Genomic DNA, 26,438 nt, shown 5'->3' with positions numbered 1-26,438 from the left:
ATGTGGCATTGTCTATTTGTTCTTGGAGTTAATGTAGAGAGGGACCCAAGGAATTTTAGATTTGGAGCTTATAAAAGCTAGATTCTTCTAAAAAAATACTGTTTTATATATATATAGGGACCTTTTGAAAGCTTAAAAGATCCATTTTGAAGATTTTATAAAAATTTCATTTTTTGGGGGTAAATTGATGCACGAACTGAAAAGTGGCTTTTGTCATAACTACTTACTCTCTTTGTTTGGTGATAGGTAGAGAGAGAATGGTTCTTCTCTCTACCTTTACTCCTCTTTCTCTTTTTACTCCCCTCTCTCTCCTACTTTATCCCCCCTATTCCTCCTACTTTACCACCCTCATTCCCTACTTTCCCCCCCTCCCCTATCTAGAGAGAAGTTAGAGAGAGAGCTACAAAAGTAGCCCTATTTATTGTCTTTGTTCCCTCCATCCCCTACAAAATTAGCTTTAATCCCTTAAAATTAGGGATCCTTACATGGCCCCAAGGGGGTCCAATTTTTTCCTAATGATGATGACCATGCAATTGAACCTTCCAGGAAGTTCACCGCATAATAAACCTCCTTACAGAGTTTCTCAAGCTCAATAAGAGGAGATTATGCAGCAAGTGCATGAGTTAGTTGAGAAGGGCATGGTTAGGCCTAGCTCATCTCCATTCTGCTCACTTGTATTATTAGTGCAAAAGAAAGACGGCACATACCGTATGTGTGTCGACTATAGAGCACTAAATAGGATCACTATAAAAAATAGGTTTCCCGTTCCATGGGTAGAAGACCTATTTGATAAGCTGCAAGGGTTGACCTACTATAGTAGGATTGACCTAAAAAGCGGCTACCATCAAATAAGGATAGTTGATCAAGACATTGTAAAGACTACATCACACTATGCTTGTCTTTACGAATACATTATCATGCCTTTTGGCTTGACCAATGCACCAGCCACATTTAACCGCTTGATGGAGAAGCTATTCAGGCCTCACCGAACCTTTACTCAAGTGTTCTTTGATGATATTATCATCTACTCTAATTCATTAGGTGAACACAGCAACATCTCTAGGTAATATTTCAAGTCTTACGAGAGAATGAACTTTATATTAACTGAAAGAAAAGTGATTTTTTCTTACAAGAGATTCAATATTTAGGTCACATTATCTCTCAAGATGGCATCCAAATGGATCCATCAAAGCTAGAGGTAATAAAAGGATGGCCTAATCTAAGGAATCTTCATGAACTAAGAAGCTTTATAGGTATATGTGCATACTATAGACGCTTCATAGAAAAGTTCTCACAAATCGTGGGACCATTACATGACCTAACAAAGAAAAACATTAGGTATACATGGTCTGCCAAGGAGAACAAGGCTTTCAAAAATCTTAAAGAAAAGCTTATCTCTCAACCTGTGCTTACATTGCCGGATCTCTCAAAGCCATTTAAGGTCCAATGTGACGCTTGTGGTGATTGCCTTGGATCTGTTTTGCTCCAAGAAGGGCTTGCCATAGCCTATGAAAGTCGAAGGCTCGACCCTGTTGAGCAAGCTCTAGGCATATATGAAAAGGAACTCTTTGCAATTCTACATGCCTTAGACTCGTGGAAGCACTATTTACTGGGGACTCCTTTCATTCTGCGGACGGATCACCAGAGCCTTAAGTACTTCATGACGCAGACCAAGATCTCCGACAAACAAATGAGGTGGGCAAATTTCCTTTTGCAATTTCATTTTCATATTGCTTACATTGGTGGCAAGCATAATCAAGTAGCCGATGCACTCTCAAGACGGCAGAGAGTGAATGCGGTTTCCATAGCAACTCACTATGATCTATCTTCTATGATAGATGAGTATGCTATTGATCACGATTTTAGAGATGTGATTTCAGCCCTTGCACTAGGGAAGAAAGAGGAACCATTTACTTTACAAGATGGTTATTTTCTCTATGGCAATAGACTATGCGTTACCAAGTCACTACATGAGAAAGTAATGTATGAATCTCATGCTCCTCCTTATGCGGGGCATAGAGGGATTCAGTCTACCCTAAAAGGGATTGAAACATATTTCTATTGGCCTACCTTGAAAGCAAACATACAAGAGTATGTTTCTAAATGTGTGGTATGCCAAAAGACGAAGTTTGATAGAGGGAAGCAACTTGGATTGCTTCAACCTTTGCCAATCCCTAATTCACCATGGGAGAGCATATCCATGAATTTTATCTTTGGATTACCTGAGTCTATCCATGGGAATATGGGAATATGGACGATAGTATACAGGTTCAATAAACAAGCTCATTTTATACTTGTCAAAAAGACTATCAAAGCCCATCAAATGGCAACCCTCTTCATATCACAAATCTTCAAGTACCATGGCTTGCCAATGTCCATAGTGTCGGATAGAGATCCTAGAATGACCAATAATTTTTGGAAGGGTCTCTTTGAGAATTTAGGGACAAGGCTAAACTTCTCTTCGGTCTATCACCCGCAAACGGATGGCCAAAGTGAAATAGCTAACCTAACAATTCTTGATCTACTAAAAGTCTACGTAACTGAAGTATATCAAAGGTCCCAATGGGAGAAGTACTTACCCTTAGTGGAGTATGCCTACAATAATATTGTACATACCTCCACGAGAAAAGCACCTTTCCAGGTAATTGAGGGAAGATCAAAAAGTCCCTTGCTACTTAAGGTACACGGGAAGATTTTCATTGCAGATGAGTATGGCCGAGACCTACAAGAATCTTTCCAAAAGATTAAGATGCTATCTCTATCTCACAGCAAAGGCAAAAGGCTGCTGCTGCTGATAAGCACAGAAGAGCCCAAGCCTTTAAAGAAAATGATTGGGTCTTGCTTAAATTTTCCAAGGCTCGATTAAAGCACACAACAGGCAAGAATCCTACGGGACACCAAAAGTACTATGCTAAGTTAGCAAAAAGGTACTATGGTCCCTTCCAGATTCTTAGACCAATCAATGAGATGGCCTATCAACTCAAGTTGCCCCGTCATTGACTCATACACAATGATTTTCATGTGAGCCTACTAAAGCCTTACAAAGGAGAGCCACCAAGAACCAACTAGTGAAGACCCACCGGAGATCGAGGACCAAGAAGAGGTGTTGCAGCCCGAGTCCATTCTCCGACATGAAGACAAGGTATTGAGAGGCGGCAAGATTATCAGACGGTATCTTACTAAGTTTAAGAACTATCATTTTGAAGATGCTAGATGGATGCCAAGCATACAATTAAAGGATAACCTAAACGTTGTCAATGCTTACAATGCTTCCCTAGAGTAAGCAAATGTACACATGTTTAAAATGAACAAAGTTTTTGTCTTAGAAGACTCTCTTTTTCTTTTTTGTGCACAAATGTTAAGTAGTATGCATGCTTAGGATCAAGTTTGCGGAGATGATGTCTCCCAAACACTAAGTAGAGTTTGTCACTCTACTATGGAAGATTCATAGGACTAATGTGCATACATGCTTGTGGCAGCTAAGGCTCTCAAGCGCCAAATGGATTAGTCATCCATTTTGGAACGATGTCATAGGTAAGATAGGGATCCTCTACCCGCTAGAAAAAGGACTAATGAATAGGCCCTATCTTCTCTACCCCATAGTCGAGGACGACTATGATTTCAAGAGAGAGGTAATGTCATCATAACTAATATCTAATTTTCCTAAATGATTTTCTCATGTTAAACTGATCATTTAATATGGGAAAGTACCAGGGGAGAAAAAGCTAGATTATTGGTAAGGCTAGCAGATTGGTCACACTAGGGATCCAAAGGAGAGAAAATAGGTCCAAAAGGGGACCATCTGCAAAAGAGCAATGCGCAAGCAATGGGCTTCAAGGACCTAAGGTTCAACCCATTAAGACTTCCAAAATGCTAAGGTTGCAGATTTCAAAGGGTAAGTCCAATGGTCAAACCTTAGGGAAATTGGATGCTTTGTAAGTGTACACAAAGTCTTCCTAGACCCCTACATAGGAGGGGGCGAGCCCTTTTAGTAGGGGATGAGAGAGAAACACACACACACACTCTTGCAATCCCTTTACACAAAGGGAATAGGGGACACGTGTCAACTCCCTAGCTCAGTTGCCCCCAAGGTACACTCAAATCCTATTGGATGGCCATAGAGGTGGACCAATGAGAATTAGGCTAGAGTACATTTAGTTTAATACATTTTAAAACACTTGATAAAAGAACCAATAGGAACTAAGCTCTCTAGAAGACTATTGGACAGTCTCCTCCCAAGGGGTCTAATGAGCATTCAGCAGCCCAATGGCTTGCCTGCTTCCTATTGGCTAGAAGACAAAGGGGACCAGGGAGAGTTTAATTGCATTATTTAATTACCTAAAGCTCTCACAAAAGGGGAAAGGGGGACAAAAAAAACGACTAGATATATTGCTCTAGGGACTCCGACTGCCCTGCTCATATGTAGTTTCCCACGCATAAACTGTTTGTTCTCTGTTAAAAAACTATAAACAAAACATTTCACTTGCACAGAACCTTGGCAGATTTCACTCAAAAAACCGATTGACTCCTACTCGCTCCACTTTAAAAAAAGCTATTAATTAACGGCGAATATTCGGCTCCCCTCACGCCAACCCCTAACGAAACTCCTATGTACCGTCCTCCCCCTGCATCGTTGCACTACCCTGCCTCCATCGTTTTGCAGCGGCTCAACCCCTAGCCTCCATCGCTATGCTCCACACTTTCTTTGCGTTGCCTCACCTCATGTCATGCCTGCCCACATTTTCAGCCTAGTTGCGATTGCCGCACATACGGATTGAGAGAGAGGCGAACAGCCTTGTGCGTGAGAGAGAAAGAGGTGAACAACCTAAGAGGTGAACGACGTCTCCGCGAGCGAGAGAAAAATGCACCCTCCTCCATTGGCCTGTCCTCCTTCTCCTGTCGCCCTTCAACAACGAAACCTTCCCTCTCCCCAAGGCGCTACTTATGCCCTTCCTCCAGGAACTGTGTGAGAGAGAAAGAGCAGGTGCTGCAACACTGCTAGTGGAACTCGATGTAGTCCTCATGCCCAAAGCTGAGAGTATCTTCGAAGATTCTTTCTCCCATTTCTTTTTCACAATATTTATGCAGATGCTAGCGTTACTCGCTCTACATTTTAAAAAATCAATACTTCATGAGATTCCCTTCGTATCCCCCCACCCCCTTTTCTGCCTGCCTGCGGACATGCCTCGCCCCTGCACCTCTCTTGTCTTTGACGGCCCCTCCCCTCCCTTAGCAGCCCCCGAGGCAGACGCCGCCTTGCTTGACGTGCTGCTAGATCCACTGCAATGAACACACTGTCATGCAACTCGTCAAGGCCTGTGGGGCCTCGCCTCTACAGCACCGCTTGGAAGCCCAACTCGAGATCTTCCTTCAGACCGTTACCTCACCCTTTTACCTCCGTGGAAACCAGAGAGAGAGAGAGAGAGAGAGAGAGAGAGAGAGAGAGAGAGAAAGAGAGAGAGAGAGAGAGAGAGAGAGAGAGAGAGAGAGAGAGAATATAAGCATGGCCTGCACATGGCCAACCTCGAGAAAGAAAAGATATTGCATGAGGAGATTTGTCTTAGATTCTCCTCTTCTTTTCTTTTTGGCCTGTCCAAAGGGCAAAGGCTATAGAGATCACTTCTCTTTTTGTTGACTAAAATAGGAAAAAGGTTGAGTTGTATTTTTAAGCATTTTTTGACATGTCAAAAATATTGATTGGTTGAAATAAGATAGTGGGTACTCATTGAAATGAATTGTGTAAATCTAATCATGGGCATGTCTTGAGTTTTGAAATATGAAATGAACTCTCATATATCAAGGAAAAGATTTTGGGTTGCATGAAACGTTGACAGCCTTACATGTTAAATGATAAAGCTTTAGACTAAAGTTGTCATTTTTGTTAGTTAAAACTTTATGGAAAGAATTTATCATTTGGAGCTTTAACCTTTAAAGATTTTTTATTTTTATTTTACAGATTTTAAAGCTAAGTTTAGAACTTAAAGATGTAGAACTTTTAAAGTAAGGTCTCCGATGATCCAATGAGGACCTAGAGTTTTTTTTTTATATTAGAAGGTAAAACGTTGAATTAAAGAAAGTGAAAATGTTACATGGATCCACAAGTAGGGGAAGGGTCACCCCGAGACGCTAGAGTCTTAGGACTTAGAACTTTAAAGCTTTTAAAATGGGATTTACAACTTAGGGATCTACAATTTTAAATTTGTAAAAAGGACTCTAGAGCTTAAAAATTTAGAGTTTTTAAAGTGGGGTGTAGAGCATAGAGATCTAAAGCTTAGGGTGTAGAGCTTAAGGGTGCTCTTTTATTTCAATTCTATGTACACACTTATGTTTTTTTTTTTAAAAGCTTAGAGATGTAGTGATTTTAAAGTGGGATCTACCCTCAGATCAAGGCTTAAAATTGACGCCTACTTTTTTTGTCAAGGGCTATCAAAACAATCTCAAGTGGGATCTACCCTCCGCTGTCAATGATCCGGGGAAGGCCACCCTCCTTCACTCCTTTCAGTCTGCAGGAGCCATTCTCCTCCAGGTTCTGCTCTTCCTTTTTTGTTTACGAGTACAGAGGAATATGTTCTGTATGCATTTTTTTAAAGAGTAGAAGAGAAGCTTGAGCTTCATGAATGACAGGTAATGGCTTCAAGTCTTTTCGCAAAATATTTAGAAACAGACAAGATAATGATCTAGCACACAATTATGTAAAGATATTGCTCAAAATGGGAAGAAAGACTAGTAGATGCCATAAACTGAGAACCATTTATGGTGTAGGGAAAGGTCTCTTGGTGGAGACCTTTTTCAGAGTACAAGTGACCATATGTCGACCAGCGGAGGGCGGAAGCCATTGTGGCAGTGTGTTTCTTGGGGAAAGGTCTCAAGGTCTCTAGGAGACCTTTCCCGGCTGTAAAGGTTGGGGGGATGGGCCAATAAGAACGCGGGTAAAGGTGTGCAGTGATCACTTCTGCACAGGTGTGCACCGGTCTGCTGCTAGATGTACGGTGACAAAGGGCTGCCCCACGACCCCCCGACCATTATGGTACTGAAGAGCACTTAAGTGTTCCAACATGTAACTCGTGTCTATAGCAGTAAATATGTCATATATTGCAAGAGACACCACAATTGAGAACTAGACAAGCCATGGACTTTGTGATCATTGCATAGTGACAACCTGAAATGGAAACGGTAGAAACGGAAATGGAAAAACCGGAGTTTCAGAGTTTTGACCTCGATCGAGGGTTTTTAAAAAAAAGAAAACCAATATAATACTCAAAACAAGAAGCCTAGAAAGATAAGTCAATGATTATAATTTCATATTCTACAAAACTTCAGAATTTATATGTCATATGAGAAAAACTCAGAACCTTCAACCTACGGTCTACAAAAAACCTACTGTCAGGCATCTCCCCCGTGTGCAAAATGTGTTGGTAGGCACTACAGAGGTCTTAACCAAATACCTTCCAGTACTCCAAGAAGAAACTCATAGTCAAACCATCCTCCTGTGCGTAACTATACCTCGGGAGTGTCGTGAGGGCCTCCTGTAACTCCTCAGTTTGGAGCAGCCGCTTAAGCCCCTGCCTTTTCCCTTCAAATTGACCCTTAAACAAAAAGGTTTGAAATGGAGTTTCTTAAGGTCCGAAACCATGAGGAAACGGCGTTTTCGTTTCGGGCCCCCGAGGGCCGAAACGCCGTTTCTTGTTATTGGATCATTGTTGGTCATAGGTCTGATCCCATATACATATGCAAGAGGACCGTTTCCTGCTCGCAGAGGATCATCTCCGTGTCGCAAAACTTTTACTCAAACAAAACAGCCAATATCCGACCGACGACAATGGATTGGCGCACTCATCCATAGTGTTTAAGATACATCTGATTAATTCCCTACCAGATGCAGGTGCCTTCAACTCCGACCCACGTGTTTAAAACACGGATAACTTGAACTCCAACACAAGGGTCCACATTAATTATACGGAGCATTGTTTGTCCCTCTCTGCCACTCACAAGCCTCTCTCTGGCTGAAGCTAGTGGTGGCAATTGCCCCTTGACTAGAAATCTGGTGTCGTGGCCGTTGTGGTGTGCTGGTCTATTTTGTCAAATCTTGATTACCGTAATCTCTGTCCAGCTTGCCTTTGTCTTTGTCTATCTATGAGTTCTTGCTCTTGCCTTTGGCTTCAAACTCCCGACCAAACAAAGCGTCATGTCACATTCATAACAACTGTGGTCGGACCTCGTGGGTACCGAGGCAGCTAATTGAGTACTGGTACTGCCATCCTTGTCAAGCTTACCTTTGCCTGAACTCGTCCATTTGCTTTTGGGTTCACAAACTCGAGCCAAACAATCTACCGATTTCCTTGAGAACCTTGTCAATGCATAGGTCGCTAACCGGATGGTGGTTGATCTGCTATCCATAGCCATTTGTTGTCTTTGGTCGATGTTGCAGGCACTCGAGAAAGGGGGGCCATATTGAAGTTGCAAGATTTGGAATTTGCAGGTCCTTCTCGCATTGCAAAGGGCGGCCGTACAATCTCCAATCTATTTCACACAGTTTGCACAGGGAGCTTGTTGCTAAATTGGCTTTATCTAACATAAACATAAAAATAATTTTAAATGAATTATTGGATTTATAAGTGAGGGGTTTTCTCGCTGGGAACACCAAGAAAAATAATTCTAATTTAATTATTGGAATTTTAAGTGAGAGGGTTTTTCTCACTAGAGACATCCGAGTACAGAGTATTCCTAGAGCGTCATTTAGAGTAATGATGGGAGCACTATGAATGGGAATATCTGTAAGGCCACTGGGAACGGGTACTTCTGATGCGTCACATTGGATGGGTGACAGGGGGCATCAGAAAGAAGTATCCAACCATCCCGGAACGGACATCTTTGATGCGTCATAAGATGGGTGACATAGAGCATCGCGAAGGAGATTGTACCGTAAGTTTGGTAGGAAAGGACTAGGTGATGGGTATTTTTGATGCGTCATAAGGTGGGTGACGGGTGCATCGAAAAGGGGATATCCATAGTCAAGAGGAAATTCCGAACTCTGTTAGAATTGTGCACAAGGAAAAGCAAGCACTTGAATGAAGATGGATTCAGAGGAAACTTTGAGGAAAACAGACGCTTTCTGAGAAAGCGGGATTGCTTTTCGGGAAAGCAGATGCTTTCCCGCGTGGAAGTCTATGTCTGCATTGCAACTATGCATGTGATTGCATCTAGGGACGCCTGGGAAGTGCTTTGAAAGCATTGTTTTTAACTTATAAGGTTTTATTGAGTTTTTGGACAGATTTAGACCATTTTTAAGGTATTAAGTGAGCACCCAATGATTATATAACGCAACAAAAACCAGCCATCAATTTCTCTCTCTTTTTCCGACAATGCAGCGCAACCAAAAAAAGAAAAAAAGAAAAAAATCGAAAACCGGTCGTGATTTTTACACGAGCAGCCAATGCTCTGATATTTTTGCCGTGGCCAGGGAGCTATAAAAGCATCACACGCCCTCTCCCAGAGGGAACACCAATCTTTGCAAGGAGGAGATGCTGGTGTAGATTTCAACCGCAAAGAAGACGTTGCCGATGATGCCCCATGGTTGCCCCAAGTGTACTAGATGTCGTCAAGAACCAGTGCGCGAGTTCCCTCGCGAAGAAGTGCCTACGGAGCGTGTTTTCATCGCGACAAGTTACTGTTTTTCTCTGTTTTCAGCCCATAAACGTCGTAGACGGGGCTGATTTACGAGAAGGAACCCGAAAACACACCTCTTTTGTGTGTAGGATTGGAAGAGAGGATTTTTTATGTAAAGATCTCTTCCGGGGAATTGCTTTTCGAGAACCGAGCTGCGTTTCGAGCGTCGAGAATGTGAAGGTAACGATTTTCATGTTATGATCTCTGAGTATTTGATTGTAGGTGTACTTCCTCTTCGTGAGGGAGTAGGAGCAGAGGAAGGCATGAGCCTCTGCAGGAGAAAGCCCTCTGAGGAACTAGAGCCAGATCAGCCCAAGGGTTCTATACCCGAGTTTGGAAAATAGATCCATGGATCGGAGAGAGGTAGTCTCTCAAGTTGTGATCCGGAAGTGGGGATTATCAAGTAAGGACTTTGCGTCCGGAAAAGCAGAGTTGTTCTGCAAGAAGAGGACTTTGGAAACAGAGTTGGAAAAGAGTTGCAAGGATGCCATGCCCTGAGTCTGGAAGGTGAGATCCAGAGGCGAGAACCTTGATTCTCGAGGATTTGGAATAAAGAATGGAAGATCCTTGGAATAGGGTTTTGCCCTAGGAATAGGAAGCCGAGGCTTCCAGGAACCATCAAGTCTTATTCTAGAACGAACGTGGTAATACGTTCAGTTCAAGTGCTTGTATAGACTCCTCCTCAGTAATAAAGATACTATTACGGGGCATCTTTTGGGCCCCAGTACTGTGTCGATTTTCTCACTCTCTATCTCTATTTCTCTCTACATCCTCTAGCTTTAGTAATTAAGTGATAAATTCTATTTATCCAAGTATATTTTATATTCCTATGCGCTCTTGTTTGTGATAGTGGTATCAGAGCATGGTCTCCTCTCTCTCTCTCTCTCTCTCTCTCTCTCTCTCTCTCTCTCTCTCTCTCTGTGTGTGTGTGTAAAGAAGGATGACTCTGGGAAGATACGGGAAGAAGCTATGACAAGCCAAGAGAGAAGTAAGCAGGGGGAACCCTAAGTCCTGCAAGGAAAAGCTCGCAGAGTTGGGAAAATTTTTCTCTTTGCAAGAAGTCGATACAAGACTTGGGATTCTCTGAGAAGGTGACAGGAGCATGATGCTCAAGAACCTAGAGAATCCAAGGAGCGGATAACACATGAAGATGCAGACCTATGCCAAGGTGGGTCATCTACCAGTCGGATTTCTTTCTGCTGAACGGAATGAGATGAATCAACTTCCTTTTCAGGAACTGGATGGGAGTTTGTTACTCTCTCTTGAGCGCCTTTTTGCGCGCAAGGATATTCCGACACGAGAATCTCTATTTGAGATGTGTTCGGTAGAAGGAATTTGAGTTTCTATATGGAGAAGAGGTTTTCTGATGATTGTTGATCATTGAGTATGCTATGTGCTTTTACCATTACAGTAGAAACTTTTGGTTGCGGTATATTTTTCTCCATGAGCAGCTGAAGTAGCATTACACGCTGCTGGAATAAATTCGAACTATTATGTTCGTAAGAGTATAACTCGCCAACCGCTTTAAAATGGTAAGATGGCACACTTTGTCTGCCACAGGAAGATTCACGTGAGCTTAATGTTCTCGTCATGGCCGATGCGGGAGGACACAAGAGGTTTAATATCATCATGATTAATAGCGCAAAGTTATGCGCAAGGACAGAGACCTAGATTGATTTCTAGGAGGATTATTCTTCTCGGCATTGAGAAGGTGGAATTGAGCTAACAGATTCTCGGAAAGACGTGAATGACGAGTTCTTACGTGGCTCCTTACTTTGATGATTGGTGAAGGATATCCTAGAGGTACTAGAGGAAGGACATGAACCGGTAAGGTAAGTATTGAATTATTGAATTTTCGTTTAATTTAATTTTTAAGTTCTCTTTTGAGAAACAACTAGCTCAACTCACCATTGAGCAAGATTTGGAATCTTTTCGATTTCTCCCCGGCAGTTCAGTTGGATCTCTACAGTTGAGGACAACTGTTTATAAGTGAGAGGAATGTTGCTAAATTGGCTTTATCTAACATAAAAATAGTTCTAAATCGGGAACGGGAATATCGGGAAAGCAGATGCTTTCATGCGAGGAAGTCTATGTCTGCATTGCAACTGTGCATGTGATTGCATCCAGGGACGCCTGGGAAGTGCTGTGAAAGCATTGTTTGTAACTTATAAGATTTTATTGAGTTTTTGGACAAATTCAGACCATTTTTAAAGGTGACTGGCTGCCCACTTAATAAGTGGGCAGTCTATGATTATATAAAGCAGCAAACCAAGAACGGGTACTTTTGATGCGTCACATCGGATGGGTGACAGGGAGCATCGGAAAGAAGTATCCGACCATCCGGGAATGGACATCTCTGATGCGTCATAGGATGGGTGACATAGAGCATCGCGAACGAGATTGTACCGTAAGTTTGGTAGGAAAGGACTAGGTGATGGGTATTCCTGATGCATCACAAGGTGGGTGACGGGTGCATCGGAAAGGGGATATCCATAGTCAGGAGGAAATTCCGAACTGTGTTAGAATTGTGCACAAGGAAAAGCAAGCACTTGAATGAAGATGGGTTTAGAGGAAACTTTGAGGAAAACAGACGCTTTCTGAGAAAGCGGGATTGCTTTTCGGGAAAGCAGATGCTTTCCCGCGAGGAAGTCTATGTCTGCATTGCAACTATGCATGTGATTGCATCCAGGGACGGCTGGGAAGTGCTGTGAAAGCATTGTTTTTAACTTATAAGGTTTTATTGAGTTTTTCGACAGATTCAGATCATTTTTAAAGGTGACTGGCTAAAGCAGCAAAATCCAGCCAGCGATTTCTCTCTTTTTTTGACAGTGCAGCGCAACAAAAAAAAAGAAAAAAGGAAAAAACTGAAAAACGACGGCGATCTCTACGTGAGCAGCCAATGCTCTGCTATCTTTGCCGTGGCCAGGGAGCTATAAAAGCATCACATGCCCTCTCCCAGAGGGAAGACCAATCTTTGCAAGGAGGAGATGCTGTTGCGGATTTCAGCCGCAAAGAAGACGTTGCCGGTGATGCCCCATGGTTGCCCCAAGTGTACCAGATGTCGCCAAGACCCAGTGCGCGAGTTCCCTCACGAGGAAGTGTCTACGGAGCGTGTTTTCATCGCGACAAGTTGTTGTTTTTCTCTGTTTTCAGCCCATAAACGTCGTATTTGCCCTAGGAATATGAAGCCAAGGCTTCCAGGAACCATAAAGTCTTATTCTAAAACGAACGTGGTAATACGTTCGGTCAAGTGCTTGTATAGACTCCTTCTCAGTAATAAAGATACTATTACGGGGGGGGACCAGCCCATCTTCTGTCCCAGTATTGTGTCGATTTTCTCACTCTCTATCTCTATTTCTCTCTACATCCTCTTGCTTCAGTAATTAAGTGATAAATTCTTATTTTTTATATTGCTATGCGCTCCTGCTTTACTTCTCCTGAACTACTCCTCAAAGAGTACATTGATGTGAGATCCATTCTCTTCGTCTCCAAGTTGCTCTGCACGGCTCGACACGGCCTCTTTGAACTCCATGCCTTTAGTGGCTAACACTGGCAGCATTTTAAAACGCTGTCAGTAGGCACCTCTAGCACAAATAAAGCATGGGCCTAGTGGGGGGATGGTTGCCGGCGAACGGCATTTGAAACGCTGTCGCAAGAGGCCAACAGAGATGAGCCGGCTAGGCGTTTTAAAACGTGCACAGGGGAGGGGGGGTTGATGCCGTCTTGGGTTGCCGGTGCCGCTGTCCGCGTTAGCGCAGAGGCTAGCGTTTTAAAACTCTAGCACCAGGTCGTCAATCACGGGCATGCAATGGGGGGCACCACTTTCCACAAGCAACAAGGTGGGGACTATCTTCACGGTTCTTCTCCGGATACTATGCCTTGCTCCACCAAGGCTCTGATACCATGTTAGAGTCGACGATGCGGAAGCATAGAGAGAGAGAGAGAGAGAGAGAGAGAGAGAGAGAGAGAGAGAGAGAGAGAGAGAGAGAGAGAGAGAGAGTCTCCCGAACCAATCAACCTTGGCAATGAATAAGTGATGTGTATACAATGGGGGCTGAGGGTTGCTTATATAGCAACCTCAGTAAATTTCCCTGCCCAGACTTCGACAAATAAGTAAAATAAATATCTAAAAGCCAAACTAAACAATGGGATCACATTGGGCAGTTCACTTTAGATGCCAAAACGGGGGGAGAGAGAGAGAGAGAGAGAGAGAGAGAGAGAGAGAGTTGAAGTCTTCTATAATATTTTCCAGGGGAGTTTGGAGGCTCACGATAGCTTGGTAGAAGCAATCAAGCAAGCAGACATTGTAGTTTCTTGTGTGGACCCTGCCAATTATTTGAGTGAGCTGAAGATATTAACTGGTATTCAAGAAGTGGGCACAATAAAGGTATGTAACATCCCTGAATGTCTGACCATGTCTGGGTTCTGTACACTTCAAGTATGTCATGCATGAAAGAATATTTTGTGATTTCAGGTCTCTTGAGTGATACTTTTCCTTGAAGCTTTTGGTCCTTAGTGATCAGTGTTGTGACTCTCAATATATCAAGGTTGCATTTTGAAGACATTTGAAAACAAAGAAAAATGTAAAAAAAAAAGAAAACTTTTAATGCTTTTTTTAAAAAGAAAACTCGGACTGTTTGACAATTTTTTCAGAGGTTCTTTTTGATGTTTGTGGAGTTATTTTACAGTTTTTCTTGGCGCTTCCGTGCTCTTTGCATAGGAGATGATGGATTTTGTACTTGTAATGTGACATGTGATCTTTGTGAATGGAAGTAGACCTCTAGATTTGTTTTTTCTTATAATTATAAACTAAACTCCATTTCTAAACGTTCTTTATGGGAGCCAACATTTTAAATCACGTTCATTTGAAATATCCGAAACTATCTTGCAATATATATGGGTATAGTGAATGCAATGGCTCTTATTTCACATTGTGAAGGTCAGTGATGCTCGTTTACTCTCACTCTACTATTTTTGCATTCTGCAACTGCATTTTGTCCATAATTTATTTTTCTCGTAAAAAATATGGTGGTGTATATCTTCGAAGGCATTCGTGTATAGAAGATGAATTAGGATACAAATAGAACAGGATACATGAAAATTTAATTTAGCTCTTGGAGGCTGTGAGTTTTGTGATTGAATCCAAGCTGAAGCCTGACACTATTATAATTAAGGTTTAATTGAATTTCCAAATTAAGGAGATATTGATTAAGATGTTTATGCAAGCTGTACTAATTATTCATGTATACTGGATTATGCAGAGGTTTGTATTGTTCGATTATGTGGCTGCGCATTCTGTGGAGTTCTACGGTGCGCTAAAATCTGCAATTGAAGCGAGAGACAAAGTGATGACCACTGTGATGGGGTCTGGTGTGCCTTTCACATGTATAGTAATGTATGGTTTTGCAAGCTACTATTTAGCTAGCCTTGGTCAGCTTGATTCTCGTGCTCCTCCCACAGACAAAGTCCTCATTGCCGGGGATGGTGATCTCAAGGGTATGCTCTTCTTCCTTCAAGTATGTCAAGAGATGGTTCTATTTGTTTGGCTTAAATGCCTCTGAAATTGAACTTGGGTTGCTATGCACCCAAACAAACCTCATGTGTGTTACATTTGTGTTTGTTCCACCACATCAAAAGCTGATAGACCGCACAAATTTGTTGCACACTTTGATTTTTTCAGGGCTAATTCTGCTCTTTTAATCAACATCAAGGCTTGCTTGCTTTTTCTGGGTGTGATAAGGAATAGGCAACAATGTTTCTATTGATCAGTTTAAGAAAAGCCACTAACATTTTTGATAAGTCAATTATTGAGAATTTTAAGTAAGTGTTATATAGCCCCGCTTATCTAACATGCTAGTCTGCAAGTGCAGACTCACCTAACATTATGAAGGTAGCTACACTCCCACCAAATTAGATCTAAAAACGACACCCATAAGTGGTTTAGTGGTTTTTAGACGAAGGCTGGGCTCAGACGAGCGCTACCGCAGACTTACATATCTCACTACCTCCACTCCCTATGTTCACACAGGGCGGTGGCACTGCTCTATAATTTAACAGCGCAAAAGGATCTCAGCGAATGGTAGATAGCTTAGGGGCGTTGTGTGTGGCTGGGAATGCAGCATGCAGGGCTCAACATGCACGCTCTGTATTTTGCACTGCAAAGAAGCCCAGTAGTAGAGTTCTTCCCGGGGCTGGGGGGCGGGCGGTGGCTCTAACTCTTACCTCCGCCCCGTCTGAGCCCAGCCTAAGGTCAGATGGAGGTATACGTCTCATGGAGAGACATGATTGTTTGTCCCAGAAGGGAAAATCTTCAGAACTTTTTCAAGAATTGCTGACATATTATCTGTTTAATTTGATAATATTAGACAACAGGAATTATCAATTTTAAGTTAACTTTGGAATGTGTAGAAGGTGATAAGTGAGAAACTGATGTCCCTGTGTTGTGCAGCATTCATGGTCTCAGAAGAGGATATTGGTATGTATGCAATCAAGGCTGCACTGGATTCCAGAGCAGAGAACAAGAATGTACATCTAAAGCTACCTAAGAATCATCTCTCTCAAAATGAAATGGTTTCCGTATGGGAGTCCAAAACTGGCAAAACTTTGGAGAGGGTCTATGAGTCTGAGGAGGATATGAGGAAGTCATTTCAAGGTATTCGACGTTTTTTGATTTTTGACCCTTTTTTTAATTGTAAATGTTGCTGGGTATTATTGATATATGATACAAATTTGAGTCTGTTTTGTAGAAAAGCCTATGAGTGTGTCATGAGTGACATAATAAATTGAAAAGTTTTGGCACCATCAAAATGGCCCTACTGGCTCCACTCTTGAAAAATTCATTAATAAGCTAGATTTCATATAGACTAAGGTCTAAGGAAGCTATTTGAAAGTTCAAAGGATAGGATGGGAGGAATGAAAATGAAAATGCAGCTTGTACTTTCGACCTTATCTCCCATTTTCTAAGGTTCTTTCACCCACATTTTGAATTGATTTTTTCATTTTAGATGGATTTGGGGGGTGGGGGGGGCAGGCCCCACTTAGTAGAATATAGCAATTGAATATAGGTTGTATTATTATGGAAAATGAATGGAAGCAAGAAATTACACGACGTGTCTTATCTAATATGACCTCTTGGCAGATGGCTCCGGTGCAACATTTACGAGGTTGTTGAAACATTTTACATTTGCAAAGGGAGGTCACAATCAGCCCCTCAACAACTCCAATGAAGTCGAGGTCTTAGAGCTCTTTCCAGAAGTTGAATATATCAATGCTGATCGATACTTGGATCGCTTTGTCAAATGAGGCGAGCTTATCATCATCTCTTCTTATCTTGATAGGGAGGACCATTTGCACATTTAAGGATAATGTATCAGTGCTTGGGATTCCCTAACTAAGAGCTTGACAATTTGAGGCATGAAATTAAGAGCAAATATTTTCAATTTACCGGGGAAAATTACACAAATGAGTTTTACCTTCAAGACTTATGTAGTCTCATAAGTCTTGAAGGTAAAACTCATTTGTGTAATTTTCCCCGGTAAATTGAGCATTTTCAAACATCTATCGGATTTCAGATACTCTCTCTCTCTCTCTCTCTCTCTCTCACACACACACACACACACACACAAAAAATAATTTATATAGTAATATCTATTGATTTACTACTGGGAATGAGGCGAGGAAAACCCATGGAATACATTACATGCTGTGAATTAGAACCAGTAAAAAAAGAGCTCAGTGTGTAGAGGGGAGAGCTCATCCAAATCCCTAGCAAAAGCTAGAGATGGGTGAAGGGAAGTTTTGAAGAGAAAAGTGGAATCCACATGTACTCGGAACATAACAAAAACTCGTGCTTTCCATATTGTCCAAAGCACCCAGAATTTGACCCAATAAAAAAATCGTGCATACGGTCGAAGGAGCGGCGGAAGCACCCCTAAAATCCAGAAGTATCGGCCAAAGTGTACCCCATTAAACTGTTTGGGAAGGCAAGGAGAGATGAAATCCACAAAGCTATGTGTGTGAGAATACAACCAAAGCAAGTGAGGAATATTCTCATTGCTTGCACCACAACGACGCATCTCGTTGATGCCAGTCTTCTGGAGCAATACATCTCCATAAGAACAATCGATCTTTCAAATGAAGTTTAGCATGCCACACCTTCATAACTCTTTTGCACCACCATGTAACACCTTTATCCATATGCTATACCTTATTATAGTGTTCCTCTAGCCAGGGAGACAACTACAAATGATAGTATACCTTTTTTGCAGTCAAAGAGAGGATCGAAGATCCGTCATAATGCCAATCACCAAGCCGATCCTCCAAAATAAGCGGTGGAATGGGAGATCTAGAATCAATGATGATCTGCCATGTCTTTTTGTAATACATCCCAAGGCCAAAAGTCAAAGCCGCTTGTCTAAATGAAAGTACATGCCCATCAACATCTACAACATCTGATACCGCATCAATACCTTTTTGGGAAAGAGAATACGCCTGTCTTGGAGCCCGTTGAACAAAATTTTGATAAAAAACCAAACTCCAATTCAAACTGTCAAGTCTAAGCGAGTTGCCATTCCCAACATCCCTACCATGCCATGTCAACTGTTTTGTTACTTGTTTCCAATCCGCTATCAAGCTGGAAGCAAGGGGACAGCTTGGAATCGTAGCTTCAACATCCCAGTAAGAAGGCTGCCAACAGCCAAAGGCGGGTCTGGAAACCGCATGAGAGCACAAGAAAGCAAACATCAACGTCCAAGGTTGCTTTTGCTCACGAGTACGAATAGTATCGTAGCCTTCCTTGCAATAACATGCGAACACAAGTGTAGGATATTCATACCACCACACTTCCTTGGAGTACATGGTTTATCCATAGCAAGCAATCACAACCCCTTTTTATGAGCGGAAGTAGACCAGAAATGATCCAAGATCTGAGACATCAAGGTCCAAAGTCAACGAGCCGGTCAGTGCAACAAAGGTAAGAAAAGCTGCATATATGCTATCAAGATGGACTAGACTATTCTAAGGCGCACATGTAACGGACAAGCAGACAATTTCCAATACTACAACGTGGATCTAATCTTGTGCTCAACCCAATCCAAACATTTAGAATTGCTTACCAACCAAGCCAACAGGTATCCAAGGCACCTCAATATTTGATCAGGCTTTTGAATTTCACCTCGCCATAATACACAGTGCAATTTCTTTGGTGTAACGACGGAAGCTTAGATTTTTGGAAGTTTACATGAAGCCCAACAGCCAACCCATAAATATGCAATGCATCCAAGATACAACGAACATCATCCGGATGATTCCATATTTTGGCCTAGGAATCATCCGCATACGCTTGCTCCACAAAATGATCACGGGAAGGTAATTTCAATCCATGTAGACAACCAGATGCCGTTAATGAGTCCAAATAAAGCAACAGAGGATGATGGCAATAGCATATAGCATAGCACTCAACGGACATCCCTGCCTCTTTGAACAACTAAGGTTCCAAGACTCTGTAAGCTCATCATTGATTATTCTAGAAGATCGACCATTTTTGTAGAGAAAGTAAACCACACAACACATTTTCAACCCAAAACCTAACCCCGCCATGATCTGTGCAATAAAATCCCACTGTACAGTATCAAATGTTTTCTCTATGCTAACTTGCATAACGAGCACGTCTTGGCTAGTATATTTTGCATACTCGATGCCAATGAAAGCATTAGCAAGATTATCCATAATCTGCTTGCGAGGAATATATCCATATTGAGTGGCATGAATGGCGGAAAACAAGTGATCTTTAATCCGTGTGGCAATCATATTTGACATCAATTTGTACATGACAAGCATAAGGGTAATAGGCCGCCACTTAGAAAAGGATTCACAAAGCACCTGCCTAGGCAAAAGTTTCACAGACCTTCTTTCCACGATTATGGTAAGGATTGCGTAGCCCATGCATGGTTCATCATAAAAAGTAGAGGCTGTTTCAAAGATTCCCAAAAGCGGAGGAAAAACTCGACCGTGAGACCATCCCAACCCAACGATTTCCACCGACCAAGATGAAGCAGACTACTAAATAGTTCAGCTTCAGTAAAATCAACCTTAAGCATGCCTGCATCTTCCACAATCACAATGGGATGTACATACGATAAGAGCAATTGTCTAGCATGCAAGACCTTTTGCGAAGGAGTTTAGGAGCTGCAAACACTCGCTGAAAATGATCCACCATGCAATGAGCTAACTATATTTTACTAGAAGTCCACCGTCCAACATTGTCCTTCACTCTTCTAATATCCATAGCTTGTCGCGAATGATGAAAATGCTTAAAAAATTGTTTTGATGAGCAGCCTTTATCCATAAGAGCAAATTGCCTTAATCGTACTTTCTATTTGTCCAATTTTCGCTTGTTATTATGCATCAAATAAACTTTAGCAGCACATAGGGTCTCTTTCTTAGAGACATAGAGCTATCTAGAATCTACAAGAGTTTCAAACTTTTGGCACGCATTATTGATATGCAATAACTGTTTACGGGGAAGAGGAGCCTCATCTAGAGATGCATCAAAATAAATCTACATCCAAAGAGGAAAATGATCAGACAATGTAAAGGAGCGATCAACCCTCATGGTACATGTAAACATGTCATATTGTTGGGTGCCCAACAAGTACCAACGATCCAACCATGCTCGATAGCTTGGAGGCGCATCATGAGCAAAAGTATAACCTCTGTCTGTAGATCTGTCTGACCATCTTATCCCAAGAGGAACGCTGAGAACACAACAAATGCGAATGACCAAATTTATTGTAAGTGATTGCAAGCGCATTATTAAAGTCCCCACAGCAGAATGCTTTTGACCGCCAAGGGTATTTAGTCAGATCTTGCCAAAGGGCTTCTTTGGGCGGTAGCAGTATAGGCATAGATGCCAGCAACTTCCAAAACATTTCCTTGAACAAGACATTGAACAACCATCCATCGCCCCTTTGGGTCATTGTGTGCCAAGATTGGCCACAACTCATGAGTCACCATCATCAGAACACTGGAATAACTACCGATGCTAGTGTAAGGAATCCAAAAACCCGCAAAATATGAAGATTGACCTGCAAATTCATGTTCATGATGCTATCCAACAACAAAGAATCCATATGTATTCCTTGTGAAGAAGGGAATTGCATATTTCTTGGCACAGATACAGGACTAATCAAAGCATCTTTGTATGAAAGAACCACTCTATCACATGCTTCAATCAGCGTTTTGTTACCATGAGAGGTAGATGCAGATTGCCCTCTGCTTTTCCCATCCAAGGTAGGCACATAATTTCTTGACAGTGGTGAAACACGCATCTTAGCCACTCTTCTTCGAGTTATGCCAACTTTGTCTTTTGGCATACCACACATTCAGAAACATACTCTTGTATGTTTGCTTTCATGGTAGGCCAATAGAAATATGTTCCAGTCCCTTTTAGGGTAGACTGAATCCCTCTATTCCTTGCATAAGGAGGAGCATGAGATTCATACATTACTTTCTCACGTAGTGAGTTAGTAGCACATAGTCTATTGCCATAGAGAAGATAACCATCTTGTAAAATAAATGGTTCCTCTTTCTTTCTAATGCAAGGGCTGAAATCACATCTCTAAAACCGGGATCAATAGCATACTCATCTATCATTGAAGATAGATCATTGTGAGTTGCTATGGAAACCGCATTCACTCTCGGTCGTCTTGAGAGTGCATCGGCTACTTGATCATGCTTGCAAGCAATGTGAGCAATATGAAAATGAAATTGCGAAAGAAAATTTTCCCACCTCATTTGTTTGTCGAAGAGCTTGGTCTGCATCATGAAGTACTTAAGACTTTGGTGATCCGTTTGTAGAATGAAAGGAGTCCCCAATAAATAGTGCTTCCATGAGTCTAAAGCATGTAGAACTGCGAGGAGTGCCTTTTCATATATGCCTAGAGATTGCTCAACAGGGTCGAGCCTTCGACTTTCATAGCCTATGGCGTGCCCTTCTTGGAGCAAAACAGCTCCAAGGCAATCACCACAAGCATCACTTTGGACCTCAAATGGCTTTGAGAGATCCGGAAGTGTAAGCACAGTTGAGAGATAAGATTTTCTTTAAGCTTTTCGAAAGCATTGTTCTCCTTGTCAGACCATGTGTACCTAACGTTTTTCTTTGTTAGGTCATATAATGGTCAGTGAGAACTTTTGTATGAAGTGTCTATAGTATGCACACATAAAGCTTCTTAGTTCATGAAGATTCCTTGGTTTAGGCCATCCTTTTATTACCTCTAACTTTGATGGATCCATTTGGATGCCATCTTGAGAGATAATGTGACCTAAATACTGAATCTCTTGTAAGAAAAATTCACTTTTCTTTCGATTAACATAAACTTTATTCTCTCTTAAAATTTGAAATATTACCTAGAGGTGTTGCTTGTGTTCGTCTAATGAATTAGAGTAGATGATGATGTCATCAAAGAACACTCCAGTAAGGGTTCTGTGAGGCCTGAGTACTGAATAGCTTCTCCATCAAGCGGTTGAATGTGGCTGGTGCATTGGTCAAACCAAAAGGCATGACAATGTATTCGTAAAGACCAAACGTAGTGCGAAATGCGGTCTTTACAATGTCTTGATCAACTATCCTTATTTGATGATAGCCACTTTTTAGGTCAATCCTACTGAAGTAGGTGGACCCTTGTAGCTTATCAAATAGGTCTTCTACCCAAGAATTGGGAAACCTATTCTTGATAGTGATCCTATTCAGTGCTCTATAGTCGACACGCATGCGATATGTGTCATCTTTCTTTTGAACTAATAGCACATGTACAAGAGAACAAAATGGAGATGAGCTAGGCCTAACCATGCCCTTCTCAACTAACTCATGCACTTGCCGCATAATCTCCTCTTGTTCAGCTTGAGAAACTCTATAAGGAGGTTTGTTAGGCGGTGAACTTCATGGAAAAAGTTCAATTGCATGGTCATGATTGCCTCGTTTAAGAGGTAGCTCACAAGGGATGTCGTCAATAAAGACATCTTGAAACCCCTTGAGAAAATTGGATAACTCTAATTTTTTTTGATTGTGTATATTTTCTTTTTCTAAAACATTAGGTTCATTTTTAGAGTCTTTAAAAAAAATCATATACACGGAAATAGAGCTCTTTATTGACTTATTGAAAGCTTGAGTATGTACAATGGGTATGGTGTTACCCATTTCCTTAGCATCTATGTACATATTTGTTTCCTTGAACCTAAAGGAGATTCTCCTTTCAGGGAATGTAACATTGGCAGCCATGCGATCAAACCATGGTGCCCCTAGGATTACATCCTCATGCTTTGGACATGGAGCCTCAATTTCCCGATTAAGGGAGTGACTGAAGCTTCTTGCCCCTTGAAAGCACCGTCTGGGGGTAGGACATCTCCCATCTTGTAAGCTTGTATGCCTAGCTTGGTGGCCAACCTTGTGGATATGAAATTGTGAGTAGAACCAAGGTCAAAGAGAATAAAAGCATCATGTTCTCTTACCTTTCCCCAAGCATGGCATAGAGGAGATCCTTTGTGGTGAGTTTCCTCCTCTTGGATTTCGACCAAGGTAGCCCTAGGAGGCTCATGGCGGGTGTTCTTTTGGGGACAAGCGCGGTACACATGCCCTTGCTCGCCGCACTTTGAAACAACGGTTATCCTTGCGATAACGCTCAAGCTCTTTAGGAGAGAGTTTATTTTTGCCTTTGTAAACTCCCTTCTCTTTAGCTTTGTTGGGATTGCCCTTATGAGACTTTTGGACATTGGCCTTCCCCTTAGGCTCACTGGAACCCTTGTTTTCCATGGGCTTAAAATTTATTTTAGCCCCCGTTTGGAAATTGATTCGAGAAGCCACCATAGTATGGTGTATAACCGCCGATATGATGCGTGGCCTTTGGGAGTTAACATACTTCGCCATTTCTTCACTTCAGCCCGCACAAAGTTCTTGCTTTTGCTCTCCAAAATCCAACTTCTTGAAGACAGTGGCTTTGAGTTGTAAGTCCCAAAACTTGTCTACATATTTGTGAATGGATTCGTAGGGAGAGAGCTTCAAGCTTCGCCATTCGGTGAGTACTTTGTATTTGGCATCGGTGGCCAAAAACTGCTTCATAGTGGAAGCTCTTAAAGCTTTCCATGTTTGTGGAGCTTCACCGTTGGCCCGTAGGCTAGACCACCATTGTCTGGCGAACTTTTGAAAGTGCATAGCTACATGACGTAGCTTAGAGGACTCCATGAAGCCCTCATCTCCAAACGCCGCATCAAACTGTTGGATAAAGGCCAAGACTTTGTCCATAGCACCAAAAGTGCCATCATAGGTAAGGAAAGAGATGCTCTTCCCTCCCTCTTTGAACTTCTTGAGCTTGGATGACCTCTTCCATGCGGCATAGGATTTCCTATGGCCTCTTCTTTTTGATGGTTCAAAAGTTGCACCATCACTTTCTTCAGGAGATGAAGAATTTGAGGAAGATGGAGAAGAGGGTGACCTCTTTTTTGCCTTTTTCTTGCCTTGATCTTCGTTGTCTTCACCATCACTTTCATAAGAGAAAGAGGATGAAGAAGATGGATAAGAGGGTGTCCTCTTTCTCGCCTTTTTCTTCTCTTGCCTTTTGTCATCCCTCTTTGAAGTATGGTGTGGATAAGTATGCGATGGTCTCTCCGTTTTGTAGGTGATGGAGAGCGTTTAGTCCGCTGTCTTTGTGGAGCCATCTCCGCCGAGGTGGCAGTGGACTCACTTCTTTCTCGTTCCTTCGGTGGAGGCTCTTGAATTCTCCTTTGAGAAGGAGATGCGTCATCAAGGAGCAAATTTCTGAGCCCTTCATATGGATCCTCTTCTTCTTCCCAAATCGGAGAGAGAGACCTCTTTTGGAAGTCTCACAAAGGAGGCTTCCTAGGCGTTCTCTCGTCATGGTGGGGAGCTTGGAGAATCCCATGAGCACGAAGTTGCCGTTGCACTTCACTTTGGAGGGATGGATTGCCCATGGATTGTTGAAGCCTAGAAACACTATAGTTAACAAGCATAGGGGCATCATTAGTAGCCTGCTCATTAGCAAAATCAAAGTTATCAACGTTAATTTCACTCTCTTTACTATTGCTAGCCATTCTAACAATTTTTAGGTGTACTTTGGCACTTCAAGCCCTAGTTGCTACTCCCCTTTACCCCTTTAGAAAAAGCACTCAAGCTATTGTACCCGTGGCTCGAATACCATTAATTGCAAGGAATAGAAGATAGGGTCATTCAACACCAAAACAACACTGGCTCCTGTCAAGCTTCTAACAGCTCAATAGTGGTTAAGTCGTAGGCAATCCACGTAGGACTCCACTATTAAGTCCATAGCTCTCGACGGTGATGCCCCGTTAACTGCACAACGGTAGGCACACTGCAAGGCTGAAAAATCCCTATTCTACTTACTCACATGCAATTAATAATACCAACCATTTATAGCTAGCTTGAGGACCTCCCTTCCTGAGCAAGAAAAGAGAAACCTTGTGCTCTGATACCAATGTAACATTTAATGGCCTAGCAACTTGTGTGTAGCAGAAAATAGCATGAACACAGTGAGCATTTCATTGGAATAGATTCCTAATGAGAATAACAAGAGTGCTTGGGTGGAGAAAGCAACAAAAGGTATAGCACCTAGTTAGATAGCATGAACAATACTTCAAAAGAGAGAGAAATTAAGCAATTGACAGCAGTTGAGGACGGGATTTGCATGGAGCTGGTCCCCCCTTTAAAAGGCTTTGTATTATGGTTTCTCCCATCAAGAGAGACATTTCACAATACAATTCTTTGTGTTCCTTCAATACTAGCTAGTGCAATGAAGATGGGAACTTCAAGCACTAAGCAAAATACTTATCAAACACAACATCAATTCCCTCACGGTCTCAGACCCAAGACCTCACCCACCTTCGAAGATGGTGAGAGCTAGTGGGGTATGAGAGTAGATTGAGAGGAAGAAGGAGTATTCTTACGAGAAAGATGTACATCTCCTCACATAATCACTCATAATAGCATAGCTTAGCTTATTAATTAGCATGGTAGAGGAGATGAGCATGCATTGAAGCTTGGCTCTTGGTAGAGGAGATGAGCATGCATGCACTAACACACCCCTCCCACACTACATAAGAAATCCCAAAAACACAAAGCAAAAAACAGCAGCAGCGCATCCACTAACTGTACATGAGCAACAAACTAAGGCCAACGTAGGGAAAAAAAAACGACACTCCTACACTCTACAGAGGAAACAACGCACCCACCCTTACACTCGTGCACACGAAACAATGACATGCTGCAAACCAAAACTCAAGCCACAAATGAGAGGGTTGAGAGGACAAGTTACTAAGAAATGTTGATAAAACATCGCTAAAGTCTAGTCAAAATATTCCACAATGAGACACCACAAAGAATTGACATGGGTTTCTTGGAGTTTGAAGGAACATAAAAATCATTCCTAAAGCTCCACATGGACCATAAAGACCAATCGAAAATCCAAGCAAAGAAAATGGAGAGACACCACCAAACATCAGCCTTGCTCCTCCCCCGAGCCAGGGCATCAAGCTGATAACTCCAAAAACAACATAGTAAACAAACAAGGGAGGCCACCCCCACAAAATAGCACCTAGAAAGACCTGAGAATTGAAACATACCACAAGGGGTGCCACCATGATGCCTACCTCTGCCACCAGTAGACCACCATGCCCCGAGCAGCAAAACATCCGAAACAGAAGGAGAGACCACAACAAAAGAAGAGCAAGCCGCCAAGTAGAGCCGC

General features: G+C 42.1%; 1 protein-coding gene across 1 annotated transcript; it reads left to right on the top strand.

Moving 5' to 3' along the window:
• The first annotated feature begins 5,181 nt into the window (after nt 1–5,181).
• Nucleotides 5,182–17,128, top strand: LOC147437918 (phenylcoumaran benzylic ether reductase IRL1-like). The gene is made up of 6 exons (XM_086486643.1): nt 5,182–5,265; nt 6,422–6,526; nt 13,919–14,053; nt 14,928–15,162; nt 16,115–16,318; nt 16,805–17,128. Exons 1-6 carry the CDS (start codon nt 5,182–5,184, stop codon nt 16,966–16,968), a joined length of 927 nt encoding a protein of 308 aa, XP_086342769.1. The 3' UTR covers nt 16,969–17,128.
• The last annotated feature ends 9,310 nt before the right edge of the window (nt 17,129–26,438 follow it).

Source organism: Adiantum capillus-veneris, chromosome 17 (genome assembly GCF_014529385.1).
Source record: "Adiantum capillus-veneris isolate H3 chromosome 17, ASM1452938v2, whole genome shotgun sequence".
Lineage (NCBI taxonomy): Eukaryota > Viridiplantae > Streptophyta > Polypodiopsida > Polypodiales > Pteridaceae > Adiantum > Adiantum capillus-veneris.
Note: the sequence above shows the minus strand (reverse complement) of the source record. Positions and strands in the feature narration are given on the sequence as shown.